We start from the raw sequence: 16,263 nt of genomic DNA on the forward strand, positions 1-16,263 counted from the left end.
AGTTCAGAATTAGATTCTCTCTAACCCAGTCTGGCACCACCACCCAGAAACCAGATAATCCCAATCTCCAGTCCTCCTTCTGTCACTAACCATCTGCCACTCAACCTTTGAGACTTTGTCTGAAAAGTGAAAGTGAAAGTCGCTCAGTTGTGTCCAACTCTGTGACCCCATGGACTGTAGCCTACCAGGTTCCTCTGTCTATGGAATTTTCCAGGCCAGAATACTGGAGGGGGTAGCCCTTGCCTTCTCCTGAAGATCTTCCCAACTCAGGGATACAACATGTATAAATTGAGGATTAAAAATAGCACCTATTTACCATAGCGTTCAGTTCAGTCCTTCAGTTGTGTCTGACTCTTTTCGACCCCATGGACTGCAGCACGCCAGGCCTCCCTGTCCATCAGTGACTCCCGGAGCTTATTCAAACTCATGTCCATTGAGTTGGTGATGCCATCCAACCATCTCATCGTCTGTTAGCCTTTGCCCTGCTTCATTCATTCATAGCGTTACTGTGAGGAATTAAAACAGGCTAATATCTGAAAAATATCCGGGCTCTGTTCAATGTAACAAATGTTTACTGAAAGCTTACAGTGTGTCTGGGCTGTAGGAATTATTAATATAAAAGAGCACAGCAGTGGGGTTAATCAAATACAACACATTAAAGTGTTTCAACCACTTGTCCACCGCTAGGTTGACTACTGGAGAAAGCAATGGCACCCCACTCCAGTACTCTTGCCTGGAAAATCCATGGACAGAGGAGCCTGGTAGGCTGCAGTCCAGGGGGTCGCGAGGAGTCGGGCACGACTGAGCGACTTCACTTTCACTTTTCATTTTCATGCATTGGAGAAGGAAATACCAACCCGCTCCAGTGTTCTTGCCTGGAGAATCCCAGGGGCGGGGAAGTCTGGTGGGCTGCCGTCTATGGGGTCTCAGAGAGTCGGACACGACTGAAGCGACTTAGCAGTAGCAGCAGGTTGACTATTACATTGCGTTAAGTTGCTTAGTCCAAAACTGTTTGTGAGGGCTCAGGGTGCGGTGTGGTGTTTTCTTCTTTCCCGCGCAGGTTTAAATAAGCACGTGCCCCTCGGATCCCTAGAGCCCACTAGTTTCAGAGCCTGGGCGGGAATTGGTACCCGCGGAACCTTTCTCCCCGCGGATGCCTCAGCCCGCCCGGCGGGAAATACATCAAGGACCGCGCCGCGCCTCCGGAAGTCGGGCCTCGGTCGCCCCGGAGACGCGCGTGAGGGCCGGGTTCCCTCACCATGAGTGTCCGGGTCGCGCGGGCAGCCCGGGCCTGGGCCAGAAGCGCGAGCGGCCGCCGCGGCTCCTCGAACTGCCCGCGGCCTCCGCCGGCTGCTGTGGACGTGGCGGCGCTGCTGCGAGATGCGACCGCGGCGGACGGAGGGTCCCAGGACGCGGAGGCGGCGGCGGGACGGCGGGAGCCGGGCCAGTGCTCGGTGCTGCTCTTCCCCGGCCAGGGCAGCCAGGTGGTGGGCATGGGCCGCGGGCTGCTCCGCTACCCGCGCGTTCGCGAGCTTTACGACGCCGCCCGCCGTGTGCTCGGCTACGACCTGCTGGAGCTGAGCTTGCGCGGGCCGCAGGAGGCCCTGGACCGCACCGTGCACTGCCAGCCCGCCGTCTTCGTGGCTTCGCTGGCCGCCGTGGAGAAACTACATCACCTGCAGCCCGCGGTGAGTCCTGGGGCTCCCTCCTGTCGGGCTCGCCGCGTCCGACTTCGGTTTGGCAGGTCCTTCCTGAGGTCCCATCTGTGCCAGGCGCTATTGTAGGCACAGGAGATAAACTGGCGTGAGCAAACCGAAGATCGGTGCTGCGTTTTAGGGCAGGGAGATAGTTCAGTTCAGTCGCTCAGTTGTGTCCGACTCTTTGCAACCCCATGGACTGCAGCACGCCAGGCCTCCCTGTCCATCAGCGACTCCCGGAGCTTACTCAAACTCATGTCCATCGCGTCGGTGATGCCATCCAACCAGTCTCATTCTCTCTGGTCTTCTTCTTCCGCCTTCAGTCTTTCCCAGCATCAGGGTCATTTCCAATGAGTCAGTTCTTCGCATCAGGTGGCCAGAGCATTGGAGTTTCAGCTTCAGCATCACTCCTTCCAATGAATATTCAGGGATGATTTCCTTTGGGATGGACTGGTTGGATCTCCTTGCAGGGAGATAGATAACAGAGAATAAAATATACTGTGAAAATTGCCTAGTGTGTGAAGGGAGTGAAGGGCCAGGTTTCTATTGTAAGTGATCCTTAATCATTTAATGAATTAATAAACGGTTTTAGAAGGATGAACCTTCGTTCATGAAGGGTCGTTGAGAAGATGATGAAATATCCCTTCACTTGAAGTTGTGGGATGATTTAATATCAAAACATGTTAAGACAGAACTTTACCCCCATTTCATCCTCACCGCAACCTTGTGAGGTTGGTAGCATTATTTTATGGATGGGGAGAGAGGATGGCAGAGATAGTAATTAGCTTAAGGGGTCCTGTGAAGTTGTGATAATAGCATTCATCTAGTGTTTATCCTGGGCCAGGTCTGTGCTGAGCAATTTAGAGGCCTTATCTCCATGTAATTATCTCTTAGCAACCCTGTGGGGGTAGGTCGAGCTCTGCCCATTTCACAGATGAGATAACTGAGGCGAGGAGGTTAGGGGACTCTCCCAGGCTAAGCATCAAGTCCTGCTCTCTGTGACTCTGAAGGGCATGCGCTTACCTTCTGTACTTGGTGCCCTCTGTCTCCATCGGCCTGAGAGGCAGAAGCAGGAGAATCCAGAGCCCTGGGTTGGAGTCACAGCGTAACCACGGAGTCCAGTGGCAGGGTTTGACCTCCCCTGCCAGGGAAGTTCCGCATCAGTAAAGGGCTGGTCAGAGATGGTCGAGGCCACTTCAGTGTGTCTCCTCTAGCTGGAGCACCAGGCCAGCAGCACCTGGCTCACTGAGCCACTGAACACTGTCAGCTCATGAGTGCAGAGCCCCAGACTGAACTCCCCTGAGAACCTGGCCTCATGTTCTTCTGCATCTGTCCCTGCAGGTTATTGAGAACTGTGTTGCTGCTGCTGGATTCAGTGTGGGAGAATTTGCAGCCCTAGTGTTTGCTGGGGCCATGGAATTTTCTGAAGGTACCCGGGAAGGGCATTGATTTTATGCACGGGGTGTTGTCTTGCTGGGCCCACTGAGGACAAGGGGCACCGCCGGAAACAATTCTGGACCTACTCAGGGGTTAGAGAAGGGGACACATGGGCGGGGATGACAGTGGGACCTGAGGACCAGACTTCACCTGATTTGAAGCTTAAAGGATTTATCAGGGAATTTCTTTCTCCTCGTAGTCTTGTGAAAGTGTCTTGCTTCTGTCTGTCCCACTCTTCCTGTGCATTCTTAGTCCAGTCATGTACCTCCAGTGCCTGTCATGTGGTAGACGCTCAGTAGATACTCATTAAGTGAAAGAGAATAAATCAGTGTTTGATCTTGAGATCAGTTTCATTTCTTAAGGTTTTTGTGTGTAAACAGGTAAACATTTTGCTTACAGTTAAGTACAGAGGACTTGAATAGACGTGTCTGTGAAGATCTACAAAGACCCACCGAATACATGACAAGATGTGCGGCACCGCAGCCATCGCATTACAGTCCTTCAGTTCAGTTCAGTCGCTCAGTCGTGTCCGACTCTTTGCGACCCCATGGACTGCAGCACGCCAGGCTTCCCTGTTCATCATGAACTCCTGGAGCTTACTCAAACTCAAACTCATGTCCATTGAGTCGGTGATCCCATCCAACCATCTCATCCTCTGTCGTCCCCTTCCTCTGCTTTCAGTCTTTCCCAGCATCACGGTCTTTTCAAATGAGTCAGCTCTTCGCATCAGGTGACCAAAGGATTGGAGTTTCAGCTTCAACATCAGTCCTTCCAGTGAATATTCAGGGCTGATCTCCTTCAGAATGGACTGGTTGGATCTCCTTGCAGTCCAAGGGACTCTCAAGAGTCTTCTCCAACACCACAGTTCAAAAGCATCCATTCTTCGGCGCTCATTTTTCTTTATAGTCCAGCTGTCACATCCATGTATGACTACTGGAAAAACCATAGCATTGACTAGACGAACCTTTGTTGGCAAAGTAGTGTCTCTGCTTTTGAATATGCTATCTAGGTTGGTCATCGCTTTTCTTCCAAGGAGCAAGTGTCTTTTAATTTCATGGCTGCAGTCACCATCTTCAGTGATTTTGGAGTCCAAAAAAATAAAGTCTGACACTGTTTCCATTGTTTCCCTATCTATTTGCCATGAAGTGATGGACCAGGTGCCATGATCTTAGTTTTCTGAATGTTGAGTTTTAAGCCAACTTTTTTACTTTCCTTCTTCACTTTTCATCAAGAGGCTCTTTAGTTCTTTTTCACTTTCTGCCATAAGTGTGGTGTCATATGCATATCTGAGGTTATTGCTATTTCTCCCGGCAATCTTGATTCCAGCTTGTACTTCATCCAGCTTGGCATTTCGCATGATGTACTCTGCATATAAGTTAAAGAAGCAAGGGGACAATATAAGCCTTGACATACTCCTTTCCCAATTTGGAACCAGTCTGTTATTCAATGTCCAGTTCTAACTGTTGCTGCTTGACCTGCATACAGATTTCTCAGGAGGCAGGTCAGGTGGTCTGGTATTCCTGTTTCTTTAAGAATTGTCCACAGTTTGTTGGAAAGACTAGAGATCCCTTCAAGAAAATTAGAGATACCAAGGGAACATTTTATGCAAAGATGGGCACAATAAAGGACAGAAATGGTATGGACCTGACAGAAGCAAAAGATATTAAGAAGAGGTGGCAAGAATACACAGAAGAACTATACAAAAAAGATCTTCATGACCCAGATAACCACGATAGTGAGATCACTCAGCTAGAGCCTGACATCCTGGAATGTGAGGTCAAGTGGCCCTTAGGAAGCATCACTATGAACAAAGCTAGTGGAGGTGATGGAATTCCAGCTGAGCTCTTTCAAATCCTAAAAGATGATGCTGTGAAAGTGCTGCACTCAATACGCCAGCAAATTTGGAAAATTCAGCAGTGCCCACAGGACTGGAAAAGGTCAGTTTTCATTCCAATCCCAAAGAGAGGCAATGCCAAATAATGCTCAAACTACCACACAATTGCACTCATCTCACATGCTAGTAAAGTAATGCTTAAAATTCTTCATGCCAGGCTTCAGCAGTACATGAACCATGAACTTCCAGATGCTCAAGCTGGACTTAGAAAAAGCAGAGGAACCAGAGATCAAATTGCCAACATCTGTTGGATCATTGAAAAAGCGAGAGAGTTCCAGAAAAACAAGTACTTCTGTTTTATTGACTATGCCAAAGCCTTTGACTGTGTGGATCACCACAAACTGTGGAAAATTCGTAAAGAGATGGGAATACCAGACCACCAACCATTAGGGAAATACAAATCAAAAGCACAGTGAGGTACCACTTCATGCCCACCAGGATGGCTTTAATTTAAAAAACAAGAGGAAAACAGTAAGTGTTGGCAAGGATGTAGGAACCTCACACCCTGATGAAATATAAAGCAGCAACGCCGCTGTGGAAACAGTTTGGTGGGTCCTCAGGTTAAACATGGAGTTGCCGTGTGACCCGGTCGTCCTGCTCACAGGTCTGTACCTAAGAGAGGAAAACACATGTCCACACTGGAACATTTGCACACAGATATTTGTAACAGCGGTGTTTGTATTCATTTCCAAAAGGTAGAAATGATCCAAAGGTCCATAATCAGATGAGTGGATAAACAAATTGTGGTAGATCGACCCAGTGGGATATTATTTCAACCATAAAAAGAAATAAAATACTGACGTGGCAGCATGGATGAACATCAGAAACATGCTAGGTGACAGAAGCCAGACACAGAGCTCACTTATTTTTCTGTGAAATGTCCGGAATACGTACTTTCATAGAGACAGCTGATTAGAGGTTACTGGGGGTGGAGGGAGGGAGAAATGGAGAGTGATTGCTCAGTGGGTATGGGGTGTTTTGTGGGCTGATGGAAAGGGTTTTTTTGGCCGTACTGGGTCTTTGTTGCTGCCCACGGGCTTCTCCCCAGGTATGGCAAGCAGGGGCTACTCCCTAGGTGGGGCGCACAGGCTTCTCATGGGGCAGAGCACCGGCTCTGGAGTTGTTGCGTACAAGCCTAGCTGCCTGACAGCAAGTGGAATCTTCCCAGACCAGGGGTTGAACCTGTGTCCCAGCATTTGCTGGTGGATTCTTAACCACTTGACCACCAGGAAAGTCCTGTACGTTCTGAATACAACAAATATTGCTGCATTTATGCACTTAAAACTCGTTATATTTTATGTGAATTTCACCTCTTTTTTTAAAAAGCATTATAGAAAGAAAGCCTGGTCAAGAAAGTGAAAAAAATTTTCATATTTCTACATCCTAATAAAGATATTTTATAGAAACATAGTTTAATGTATACATAATTTGCAGAATTATTGACGTGTTTTTTCGGTTGACAATTTGCAGTTATTTAATGCCTACTTGGGAGGGTCTCCACATTGCTGTGTGCTCTCTCCTGCCTCCTAACACAGGCTCTTAATGTGTTTGCTCCATAGTTCTGCTTGTGTAAGGGGCTGAAACTCCAGCACAGACAGACTCAGTGCTGGGTGAAGGAAGGTGTGTTGAGAGAAAGGGCGCAGGGTTTGTTCCTCTGACCCTGTCGTCCGTCAAACCCCGGACTCGTCCCTTACCTGCTTCTTGGTCTGGTCATCTCCTCCCCGCCAGCGAGCAGGCCCAGGACCAGGGCGGTGCTGTCCAGTAGCCCGAATCCGGTCCAGTCTTTTTTCTTCACGTTTTACTGACGTATAGTGAACTTACAACGTTCTGTCAATTTCTGCTCTTGAGTGAACTGATTCCGTTACTATATACCTTTGCATCTTCATCTACGTTATGGCTTATCACAGGATATTGAGTATATATCCTCGTGCATGATAGTTGGCATCTGCGAATCCCAAACACCCAATCACCTGCTCCCCCACCTCCCCTCCTCCTGGCAGCCGCAAATAGTCTGCTTTGTATCTGAGTCCATATCTGAAGCATGTTATTGGTGTTGGGGGTTTTTTTAGTTGTTGTTTTCATATTTTACTTATTTTTGGCTGTGTCGGCTCTTTGTTATAGCACATGGGCTTCTCTCTAGTTGTGGCTTAGTCGCCCCTCGGCATGTGGAATCCTAGTTCCCCTACCAGGGCTCAAACCTGCGTCCCCGGCATTGGAAGGCGAGTGCCTATCCACTGGGTCAGCAGAGAAGTCCCCCTGTGTCATATTTTAGATTCCACGTGTAACTGATATCATATGGTATTTGTCTTTCTGACTTACTTCACTTGGCGTGATAATCTCTAGGTCCATCCATGTTGCTGCAGATGGCTTTGCGTTCATTGCTTTTCACGGCTGAGTGGTATTCCCTTGTATATATGTGCACGCCTTCTTGACCCACTCCCTTGTGGACACTGAGGCTGTCTCCGTGTCCTGGCTATCATGAACTGTGTGCAGTCCGTTCTCATGTCATGGCCGCGGCAGGTGCCTCTCGGCACACAGCCCCGTCCTCCCACTTCACACTGGAGCCGCACTGAGCCGGGAGCCCTGCTCTCTAGCTCATCTGCCTTGCCAGCGTCCAGCTCTCCAGTGAAGGCAGTCATGCTTGATTTACGACAATTATGTTATTAAAATTCATATGCTTGTTTGTACATCATTCCAGGCATCTAGAGGTTCTTAATTATTTTCCTTGTTCAGCACCATTTCTCTGAAATAATTTGTAGTTCTCAGTTTTCACTACAGTTCAGGCAGGCTATAATTATTATCTTCATTGTACTAGCTAAAAATTTGACCTGGAAGGAGGTCATGACTTCAGCTCAAAGTCTCTTCCTTTCCACTCTGTGCCAGGGTTTCTCAACAGCACTATTACGTTTTGGACCAGATGATTCTTACTTGGGGGGCTGTTTATTGTAGGCTGTTGAACAGCATCCCTGGCCTGTGCCCACCAGATGCCAGTAGCACCCACCACCCCCCTGATGATCAAAAGCTGTTTCCAGATACCGCCCTGGGGGTAAAATCACCCTGGTTAAGAACCACCATCCTGCACCAGCCAGCTCTAAGGCAGGAAGCTCCGTGGGTTCATTGTACTGTGCCAGGGACTGTGCCTTGCTCTCTGATGATTGGGGGGCCATCTCTGTGCAGCTCGGATCCTTAGAGCGGCGGCTTGTGGACTGGTGATGGATACCAGTACCAGTGTCTCCAGTGTTTGTGGAATTTGTGCTTTGTTTCTCAGCTCTGGACTTCCCTTCTCGATCACGTGCCCTGATTTTTCCAAATGCACTTCTCTCTGCATAGGTCTGTACGCAGTGAAAATTCGAGCTGAGGCCATGCAGGAAGCCTCGGAAGCCGTGCCCAGTGGCATGTTGTCCGTCCTCGGCCAGCGTCAGTCCAAGTTCGCCATCGCCTGTCTGGAAGCCCAGGAACACTGCAAGACTCAGGGCATAGAGAACCCCGTGTGCGAGGTGTCCAACTACCTCTTTCCTGACTGCAGGGTGATCTCGGGACACCTGGAGGTTGGTGTTGGCGGGAGCAGCCTTCCTAGAACCCAGTCCGGTGCAGAACATGGGACTTACTGCCGGGAGCCCGCCAAGCCTAACGGGTGCTCTGCTCAGCCCTGGTCTTGGAAAGTGTTTGAGGGCCAGCATGTCTGTGGTGGGGCGAGCGCTCCAGAGGGAGGCTGGGTACTGTCCCCACTCTGCCACGTGCTCCCGTGATGAGGGACGACAGGACCCCGGGCAAATCCCCAGCCAACGTGGAAGGTAAAGGGGCTGAACCAGGTCATCTCCAGGGCCTCCCTGTGATATGCTCTGGCCTCCTCGCGGCCTCTCGTCCCCTCGCTTCCTCAGAGGAGCAGCTGCCTCCTGCTGGGTTGCTCTGCTTTTCCTGAGGTGTCTGTTTTTGCACACTTTGCTCTGTCCATCCTCCACTCACTGCCGACATCCTTTCTCGGGCAGAGGACACACAGAGGGATCAGCCAGGGTTCCTGCCGTCAAAGGAAGGCAGCTGTGAACGGAAGACTCCAGGTTTCGGGGCACCGTAGGGGTCAGGCTGGCTACTAGATGGGCCAAGGAGGCGGCCCAGGAGGCACTGCGCAGAGGATGGTGTTGCCAAGAGCAGGGGCGCCCCAGGCCGAGAGGCGCCCCGAGCAGCAGGGGCAGCTCTGTGCCATGCGCCTGGCTGGGGCCTGAGGGGTGCAGAAGTCAGGCCAGTGCTGCCCTGTCCTCGCTCAGCCCATCCAGTCCTCGCGGCCAGTCCTGTGCTCTGAGCAGGGCGGCTCAGCTGCAGGAAGCTGAGGCAGAGAGGCCAGCGCCCGTGATGGTGGAGGCGGGAGGAGGGCTCACGTCCGTTCTCCTCTCGACCGCCCTAGGCTCCTCCCCTCGGTAAGGCCTTGCCGGTTGGTGTACAGGGGTCCTTCTGTATCTCCTCTGAACCGGGGAGAGCCAGCGGGTCCCTCCTGGGGCCGTTCTGAGATGATGGGAAGACCAGCTGCAGTGGCCCCAAGCTCATCACGGAGCTGGCTGTTCATTCCCATGGGTAACCTTGGAAGAAAGCCCGGAATGGGCCAGGAGGGGCAGGCATCTCCCTCTCAGGCTCCCAGACAGGTGGGCGGGCATCAGTCCAGGTGGCGACTCCTGCACTCCCCGGGTTCAGCCTTTTGGTGCCGCGGGAAGTGCTGTAGCAAAGAGCTCAGGTGTGGGCAGGTCACCTGGGCAGTGGAGCCCTTCCCAGCGGTGGATGTGGAACAGCTTGTCCTCTGCTAGACCCGGGCCTGGGCTGAGCGCCAGCCGCAGGACCCTCTGGACCCTGGGACTGTGGCCTTGACTCCTGCTGCAGCTGGAGTGGGCTGAGTCCAGAGACTTCCCCTGGAAAGACGTAGACCCCAGCAGTGATGCAGGAGGTGCCGCTGAGTAGCTGTCTCCATAGAGGCCGGTGATCAGACAGCTGCAGGCGAGGGGGGAAGGGCTTGGGCTGTGGAGTCCAAGAGGCCTCTGTGGGGAGGCACCAGAGGCTTGTCCCTCGGGGTGATGGAGACAGACGGAGCATGGTCTTGGGAGCTCCAGGTCAGGCCGGACTCTGCTGCAGTGAGGGCCAGACCCCGCTGTGCCGCCCACACGCGTGGGCCACCCTCCGTGACAGCTCGCTGTACTGGTCTCTGCTCCACGTGGCTTTGCCCCAGGGCTCAGACAGCTAAGTGACCTTGGTGTGGAATAGACAGGCTCAGGGCACAGGCTGGTGACCTCTGATGAGCCAGAGGCTGCACTCCTGCGGGGCAGGGCCCTCGGAGCAGGCCGAACGAGCACCATCCAACCAAAAACATTAACTATTAACCCCTCCTACCCTCTGGGGGCACAGAGAGCTACCCTGCTATACTTTTGATGTTACCAATCCCAGGGCTTTGTAAGAAGGCGGTAGTTGCTAACCCTTCTGTAGAGCTTGTATACCAGGCATAGTTCTTATCATAGTCCTGAGATAACTATTGTTGTTATCCCCATTTTTACAGGTGAGGAAACTGAGGCAGAGAAAAGTAAAGCAAAATTTCCCAAGGTCACTCAGCTACTGTGACTTTCCTTGAGTCTTCAGGAGCAGCTGGCCCAGCTTCTGAGCAGGCCATGGGTGGCATCAGGTTGGAGGGACACAGCAGACGGGTTAGTGCCTAGGAAGCCCTTTGCTGGATCCCAGGGAAGGGCTGTCAGGGTCGTAGGCCTTGGGCTGTGTCCTGAGGGTGCAGGATCTCTTTAAGAATATACACCGTTTTAAAGATATTTGCCGAGTATGTTGTGGTTCTGAGTCTGGGCCTGTTAGTCCCAGAGGCCCCTCTGGACGGAGGAGCCTTCAGGGAGTGGCTTCGGGCTGCAGGGAAGGAGAGTTTTGGTCTTCTCCAGAGAAACACCAAATGAGAGCTTTCAGATCCTGGATTGTGAGATGAGACTTGGAGCCTCCTGAATTGTCATCTTGAAGTTTACGGAGTAACAAGGAAACAAGCTTAAACAGTTACGAGGAGTAGCAGGATTAGATAGCGCTTTTTCGTGTATCAGACCCCTTCATAACTCCTGTCTGGTCACTTCCCAGCAGTCTTACGAGGTAGGTGAAATTGTGCTCATTTCACAGATGGAATAAAAGAAGTTCAAGGACTTGCCTGGGGCCACCAAGCTGGGTGACGGAGCTGGGACAGGACCGCGTTTCCTGGCCTTGGCTCTCTTTCAGGCATAGGGTGGTCACCTGCCCAGGCGGGGCATGCGAATGGCCAGAAGGGCTTCCGGGACACCGACTTTGCAACTGCGCGGGGTGAAATACACACGCGGATGTGTAGAGAGATGCATATTCTCTACGGAGGACTGACGGCATCAGTCAGAGGTGACCCCCTCGTGTGCGTTTCTTCCCCTGAGATTCGCTGGCTTAAACCTCCCTTCTTTCTTCCAGGCTCTGCAGTTTCTCCAGAAGAATTCCTCTAAGTATCACTTCAGACGCACCAGGATGTTGCCGGTTAGCGGTGGGTTCCACACCCGCCTCATGGAGCCGGCCGTGGAGCCCCTGGTGCAAGTGTTAAAGGCAATTGATGTCAAGAAGCCCCTGGTGTCCGTGCACTCGAACGTCGATGGGAACAGATACATGCATCCCAAACACATCCAGAAGCTGCTGGCGCAGCAGGTGGTCTCGCCGGTGAAGTGGGAGCAGACGATGCACGCCATATACGAGAGGAGGAAGGGCACCGCGTTCCCCCAGACGTTCGAGGTGGGGCCTGGGAAGCAGCTGGGCGCCATCCTGAGGAGCTGTAACCTGCAGGCCTGGAGGTCCTACAGCCACGTGGAGGTGCTGGAGGCCGGCGAGGACCCAGAGGAGCCGCTGTAGGGCCTCCCGCGGGCCCTGGCGTGGACGGGCCACGGCCGAGGAGGACTCGGGCTCCGGGGGGCTGAGCCCAGCCTGACCGTCCTGGCAGGCCGCTGCCTCCACGTGAGCAGGAGGGTAATGTGCTTCGAATGCCCTGTGGAAAGCACTAGAAACGAGTGTTTCTTCACACACCAGGGTCCGTCTCTCCCCAGCATGTCTGAGTGCTGGGGACCTGCGGCTGTGCTGATTCTGTGAAGACCTGTGGGTTCCACCCCCGCCTCCTGGGCAGCTCACATTGCCTCCCCAGGGCTCAGGTGGTTGCTCCGTAGGCAGGAGTGTTCTGAGGCCCGGGAAGGCCTGGCCTGCTGCCGTGTGGGCGCTGTGGGCCATGGCTTGAGGCCAGCGCCAAACTCCCTCCTCTGCTAGCCCAGCCTCCTCTGGACACGATGTGGCCAAAACCTTAGCTCCTTTGCCCCTGAATCCAAAGGTCTTTAGGACCCAGCTGGCCTTGGCAGACATTCGGTCCCCATCACTCAACAGTTGGGAGACTGTGCCCCGTATGTTTACTTACCCAACAGAAAGCAGCGAATGCCTACTGTATGCCAGGGAGCAAGTGGCCTCTGCCTTGGAGGGGAAAAAGGCCCTTTAGCAAGGCGGGAGCAGCGTGGGGAGGGTGGCCCTGCGTCCTCCCCCACACCCACGTCTGACTGCAGTCACCGAGTGCCTGCTGTGTGCCCAGAGCCGAGTCCGGCTCGGGCCTGCCCACCGAGCTTATCCTTAGCCTGCTCCACACCGGAGCACAGCGCAGGGCCCGCTTCTAATTCAGTATTAAATGTGATCAGTTCTCACCTTCTGGGATGGTTTTTTCATTACACAGTGATACTGGGAAAATCTCACTGGGGATGAAATGTCTGAGCTTGTCTTTAAACATCACCGTTGTGTAGGCATACGTCAAACCCTGGGTAGGGTGTCTCTTTTTTAATTAATTGAAGTCTAGTTAATCTACATTGTTGTATTAATTTCTGGTGTACAGCAAAGTGATTCGGTTACATATTTTAATATATATACATCCTTTTTCATACTCCTCTCCATTATGGTTTAATCGCAGGATAACTGAACATTGCTCCTTGTGCTGTACAGTATGATCTTGTAGTTTACCTATCTTACGTGTAGTACTTTGTATCTGCGAACCCCAGGCTCCGAAGGGTCTCTCATTTTTAGTTCTGTTTCTCAGCTAGAGTGCCGTTGGCCTTTGAGCAGAACCAGTCTTCACTGTGTGGGACAGTCGCGTGCTCGTGGGCCGCTGTCCTGGCCCCTAGCGATTCCACAGCAGTCGCATTTCTGGGGATTGTGACCCCAGACACGCCCACCTGTGTCCTCAGCCCACAGCCCTCCCACGGCTGAGAATCCCTGCCACAGACCCTCGTTTCACCGAGGCCTCGGTTTGCATGCTCTTTGGAGCACAATGAAGAACTGTTTCTTCAAACTTTGTTTTCTTCAGTTCAGTTCAGTCGCTCAGTCACGGCCGACTCTTTGCAACCCCATGGACTGCAGCACGCCAGGCCTCCCTGTCCATCACCAGTTCCCAGAGTTCACTCAAACTCATGTCCATTGAGTCAGTGACGCCATCCAACCATCTCATCCTCTGTCGTCCCCTTCTCCTCCTGCCTTCAATTTTTCCCAGCATCAGGGTCTTTTCCAAAGAATCAGTTCTTCACATCAGGTGACCAAAGGATTGGAGTTTCAGCTTCAGCATCAGTCCTTCCAATGAATATTCAAGACTGATTTCCCTTAGGATGGACTGGTTGGATCTCCTTTGTTTTGTTAGAGAATTTTGAATCTTCACAAAGAACTTTGTTAAGTTTGTATTTTATGTATTTTATTTTTGGCTGTGCAGGGTCTTCCTTGCTGCCCAGGCTTTCTCTAGTTACCGTGAAAGGAGCTACTCTCTAGTTGCGGTGTGCGGGCTTCTCACTGCAGGGGCTTCTCTTGTTGGGGAGCTCAGGCTCTAAGATACAGGGCGTGGGCTCAGGAGTTGTGGCACATGGGATCTTCCTGGAGCAGAGATGGAACCCATCTCCTGCACTGGCAGGCGGATTCTTTCCCACTGAGCCCCCAGGGAAGCCCTCGTTACTTTGTAAACAATTGCTGAGTCTGCTGGAACCCCCTTGGCTGACAGCTTTCAGTAACAGGCAGCCTGGGAGACCATGCCGTCTCCGCAGTCCAGTCCAGGCGCAGGCATCTGGCTGTGCCTCGGGCAGCTCTGAGGAGCACAGCCCCACAGGTGGGCGGTGGAGGGCGGGCCATCCAGGCTGCAGGCCTCACTGCTCCTCTGGGCGCAACTGTCTGTCTCAGGGGCCGCCCAGTAGGAGTCACGTGGCCAGTGGGTGACCACGTCACCCCTGCCCTCTGCCTGACAGGGACAAGCCTCTGGCTCTCGCTTTTGGACACTGGAGAGTCATCTCTGGTGTTGCTGTGGACACGAGATTGAGGCCGGTTTCAGCTCCTCTGCTCCTGTGGAAACTGCCACGTGGAGCGGCCAGAGCAGGTTTCACTCTGGATGTCAGTCTGACTGGATTGGAGGATCCTGGGGTGATGGAAGTCTGGGCCACCTCTGTCAAGTCCCCTGCCTCTGGGCCCATTTCCCCCACCACAGGCGCAGTGGGCTGGGCTCCACCTCTACTCCAGGAGCCCTGGGTTGCGGGTGGGTGGGCCCTCTCCCTGCCCACCCCACCAACCTCCAGCTGAATCCTGCAGAGATGGCAGATTGTGCGGGGAGCTACAGGAGTCGTCCTGGGGTGAGGGCCCAGGACCACGGTGGGTCCTGCATCCTGTTTCTCGGCAGGACCTTGGCCAGCTCCTGCCCCCATGGGGACGATACCAGCGCTGTCCTTGGTCTGAGGGCTCTCGCTCACCCTGAGGTGGGACTCGCACCTGCCACCACCTCTCTGGACCCCACGTCAGTGGAGAAGCTTGGAGCGCTTCTCTTTCCAGCCACCTGACTCCCCGGATCTGCCTGGGAAGGGGCACCATGCCCTCGGTGGTCTGCGTGTCCACTGCGCGTGCAGCGGTGCCCTGGGGCCGGCCAGAGACCTGCCGCAGGAGATGGGGGGCAGGAGGTTTTGTGCGGAAATTCCCGAGGAGTCATGTGGCCCGTGGGTGACCACATGTCACCCCTGCCCTCTGCCTGACTGGGACAAGCCTCTGGCTCTCCCTTTTGGACACTGGAGAGTCATCTCTGATGTTGCTGTGGACTCAAGATTGAGACCGGTTTCAGCTCTGGCACGTGGAGCAGCCAGAACGGATTTCACTCTGGATCCCAGTCTGACTGGATTGGAGGATCCTGGGGTGATGGAAGTCTGGGCCACCTCAGTCAAGTCCCCTGCCTCTGAGCCTCAGTTTCCCCCATCAGGGGGGCTTGTCCAGGTGGACGGGAGTGATGTGCTGGCCCTCCACAGCTGGATCTGCATCAGCTCAGAAGGTCAAGTGCCGCGTGGGAGCTAGAGCTGTGGCAGGCAGGCCTAGGCTGGTGTGAACCAGGAGACAGTGGGGCCGACACTGGCCAGTCTGCCTCCGCGCCCCGGCCTGGCCCCGCCTCAGGGCCTTTGTACTGCAGTCCAGCTCCCCCAGCCCCTCCTCGGAGAGGGCTCGTCTCACTTTCTGCAGGCCCCGGCGTTTTCTCAGTCTCCTGGTGCCCTCAGCACGCACTGGACAATACTCTTAGCTGATGGATGTGCTGCTTTTTCTTCTGTAAAGAGACTGTGAAATCTGAGCCAGAGACCCGTGCCTTCTTTACATCCCCAGGACCTACACCAGCGGCTGATGTAGTGCAGTGGGGGCTCCTGGTGCCACGGGTGGAAAGAGTGTTGCAAACCCCAGGACAGGATGACCCTGGCAAACGGTATCCCTGAATTCGCGCAGGGAAAAGTCACACCCCAGCTAGCATCAGCCACATCCAGAGGCTCCATACGATGTTTCCGGCTCCTCTCTCTGAGGAGCCCCAAACTCCTTGGAAAGCCATGGGCATCCACATGGGTTACACAGCTGGATGGGCAGTTTGTCCTGAGAGCTCAAGATGGAGCAAGCCGGGAGGACTTCCTGGAAGAGGCACCTCTGGATTTGGCCTTGCCACATCCTTAGCCATTCTACAGTGGGTCCCTGGGCCTTGGAGTCAGTAGATCACACAGGTTGAGCCCTCCGGTCACTCCCGGGTCTACAAGCTTGGTGGGAATGTGGTACCAGTCTGGGATGGAGAGTGAGCTCTCCAGACAAAGCCAGCTGCACAGATGGGGCATCCCAGCCATTGCCTGGGAACTGGGAGATTCTGGGCTCCACTCCCCAGCCCCACCATGAGGTTCTCGGGGCCTGACA

The 16,263-nt window shown here is 53.4% G+C and overlaps 1 protein-coding gene across 1 annotated transcript; it reads left to right on the forward strand.

Moving 5' to 3' along the window:
- The first annotated feature begins 1,199 nt into the window (after window positions 1-1,199).
- Window positions 1,200-12,745, forward strand: MCAT (malonyl-CoA-acyl carrier protein transacylase). The gene is made up of 4 exons (XM_006058716.4): window positions 1,200-1,688; window positions 3,039-3,126; window positions 8,359-8,576; window positions 11,485-12,745. The coding sequence occupies exons 1-4, from the start codon at window positions 1,260-1,262 to the stop codon at window positions 11,911-11,913; spliced, it is 1,164 nt and encodes a 387-aa protein (XP_006058778.1). The 5' UTR covers window positions 1,200-1,259; the 3' UTR covers window positions 11,914-12,745.
- The last annotated feature ends 3,518 nt before the right edge of the window (window positions 12,746-16,263 follow it).

The sequence above is a fragment of the Bubalus bubalis genome, chromosome 4 (genome assembly GCF_019923935.1).
Source record: "Bubalus bubalis isolate 160015118507 breed Murrah chromosome 4, NDDB_SH_1, whole genome shotgun sequence".
Taxonomy (NCBI): Eukaryota; Metazoa; Chordata; class Mammalia; order Artiodactyla; family Bovidae; genus Bubalus; species Bubalus bubalis.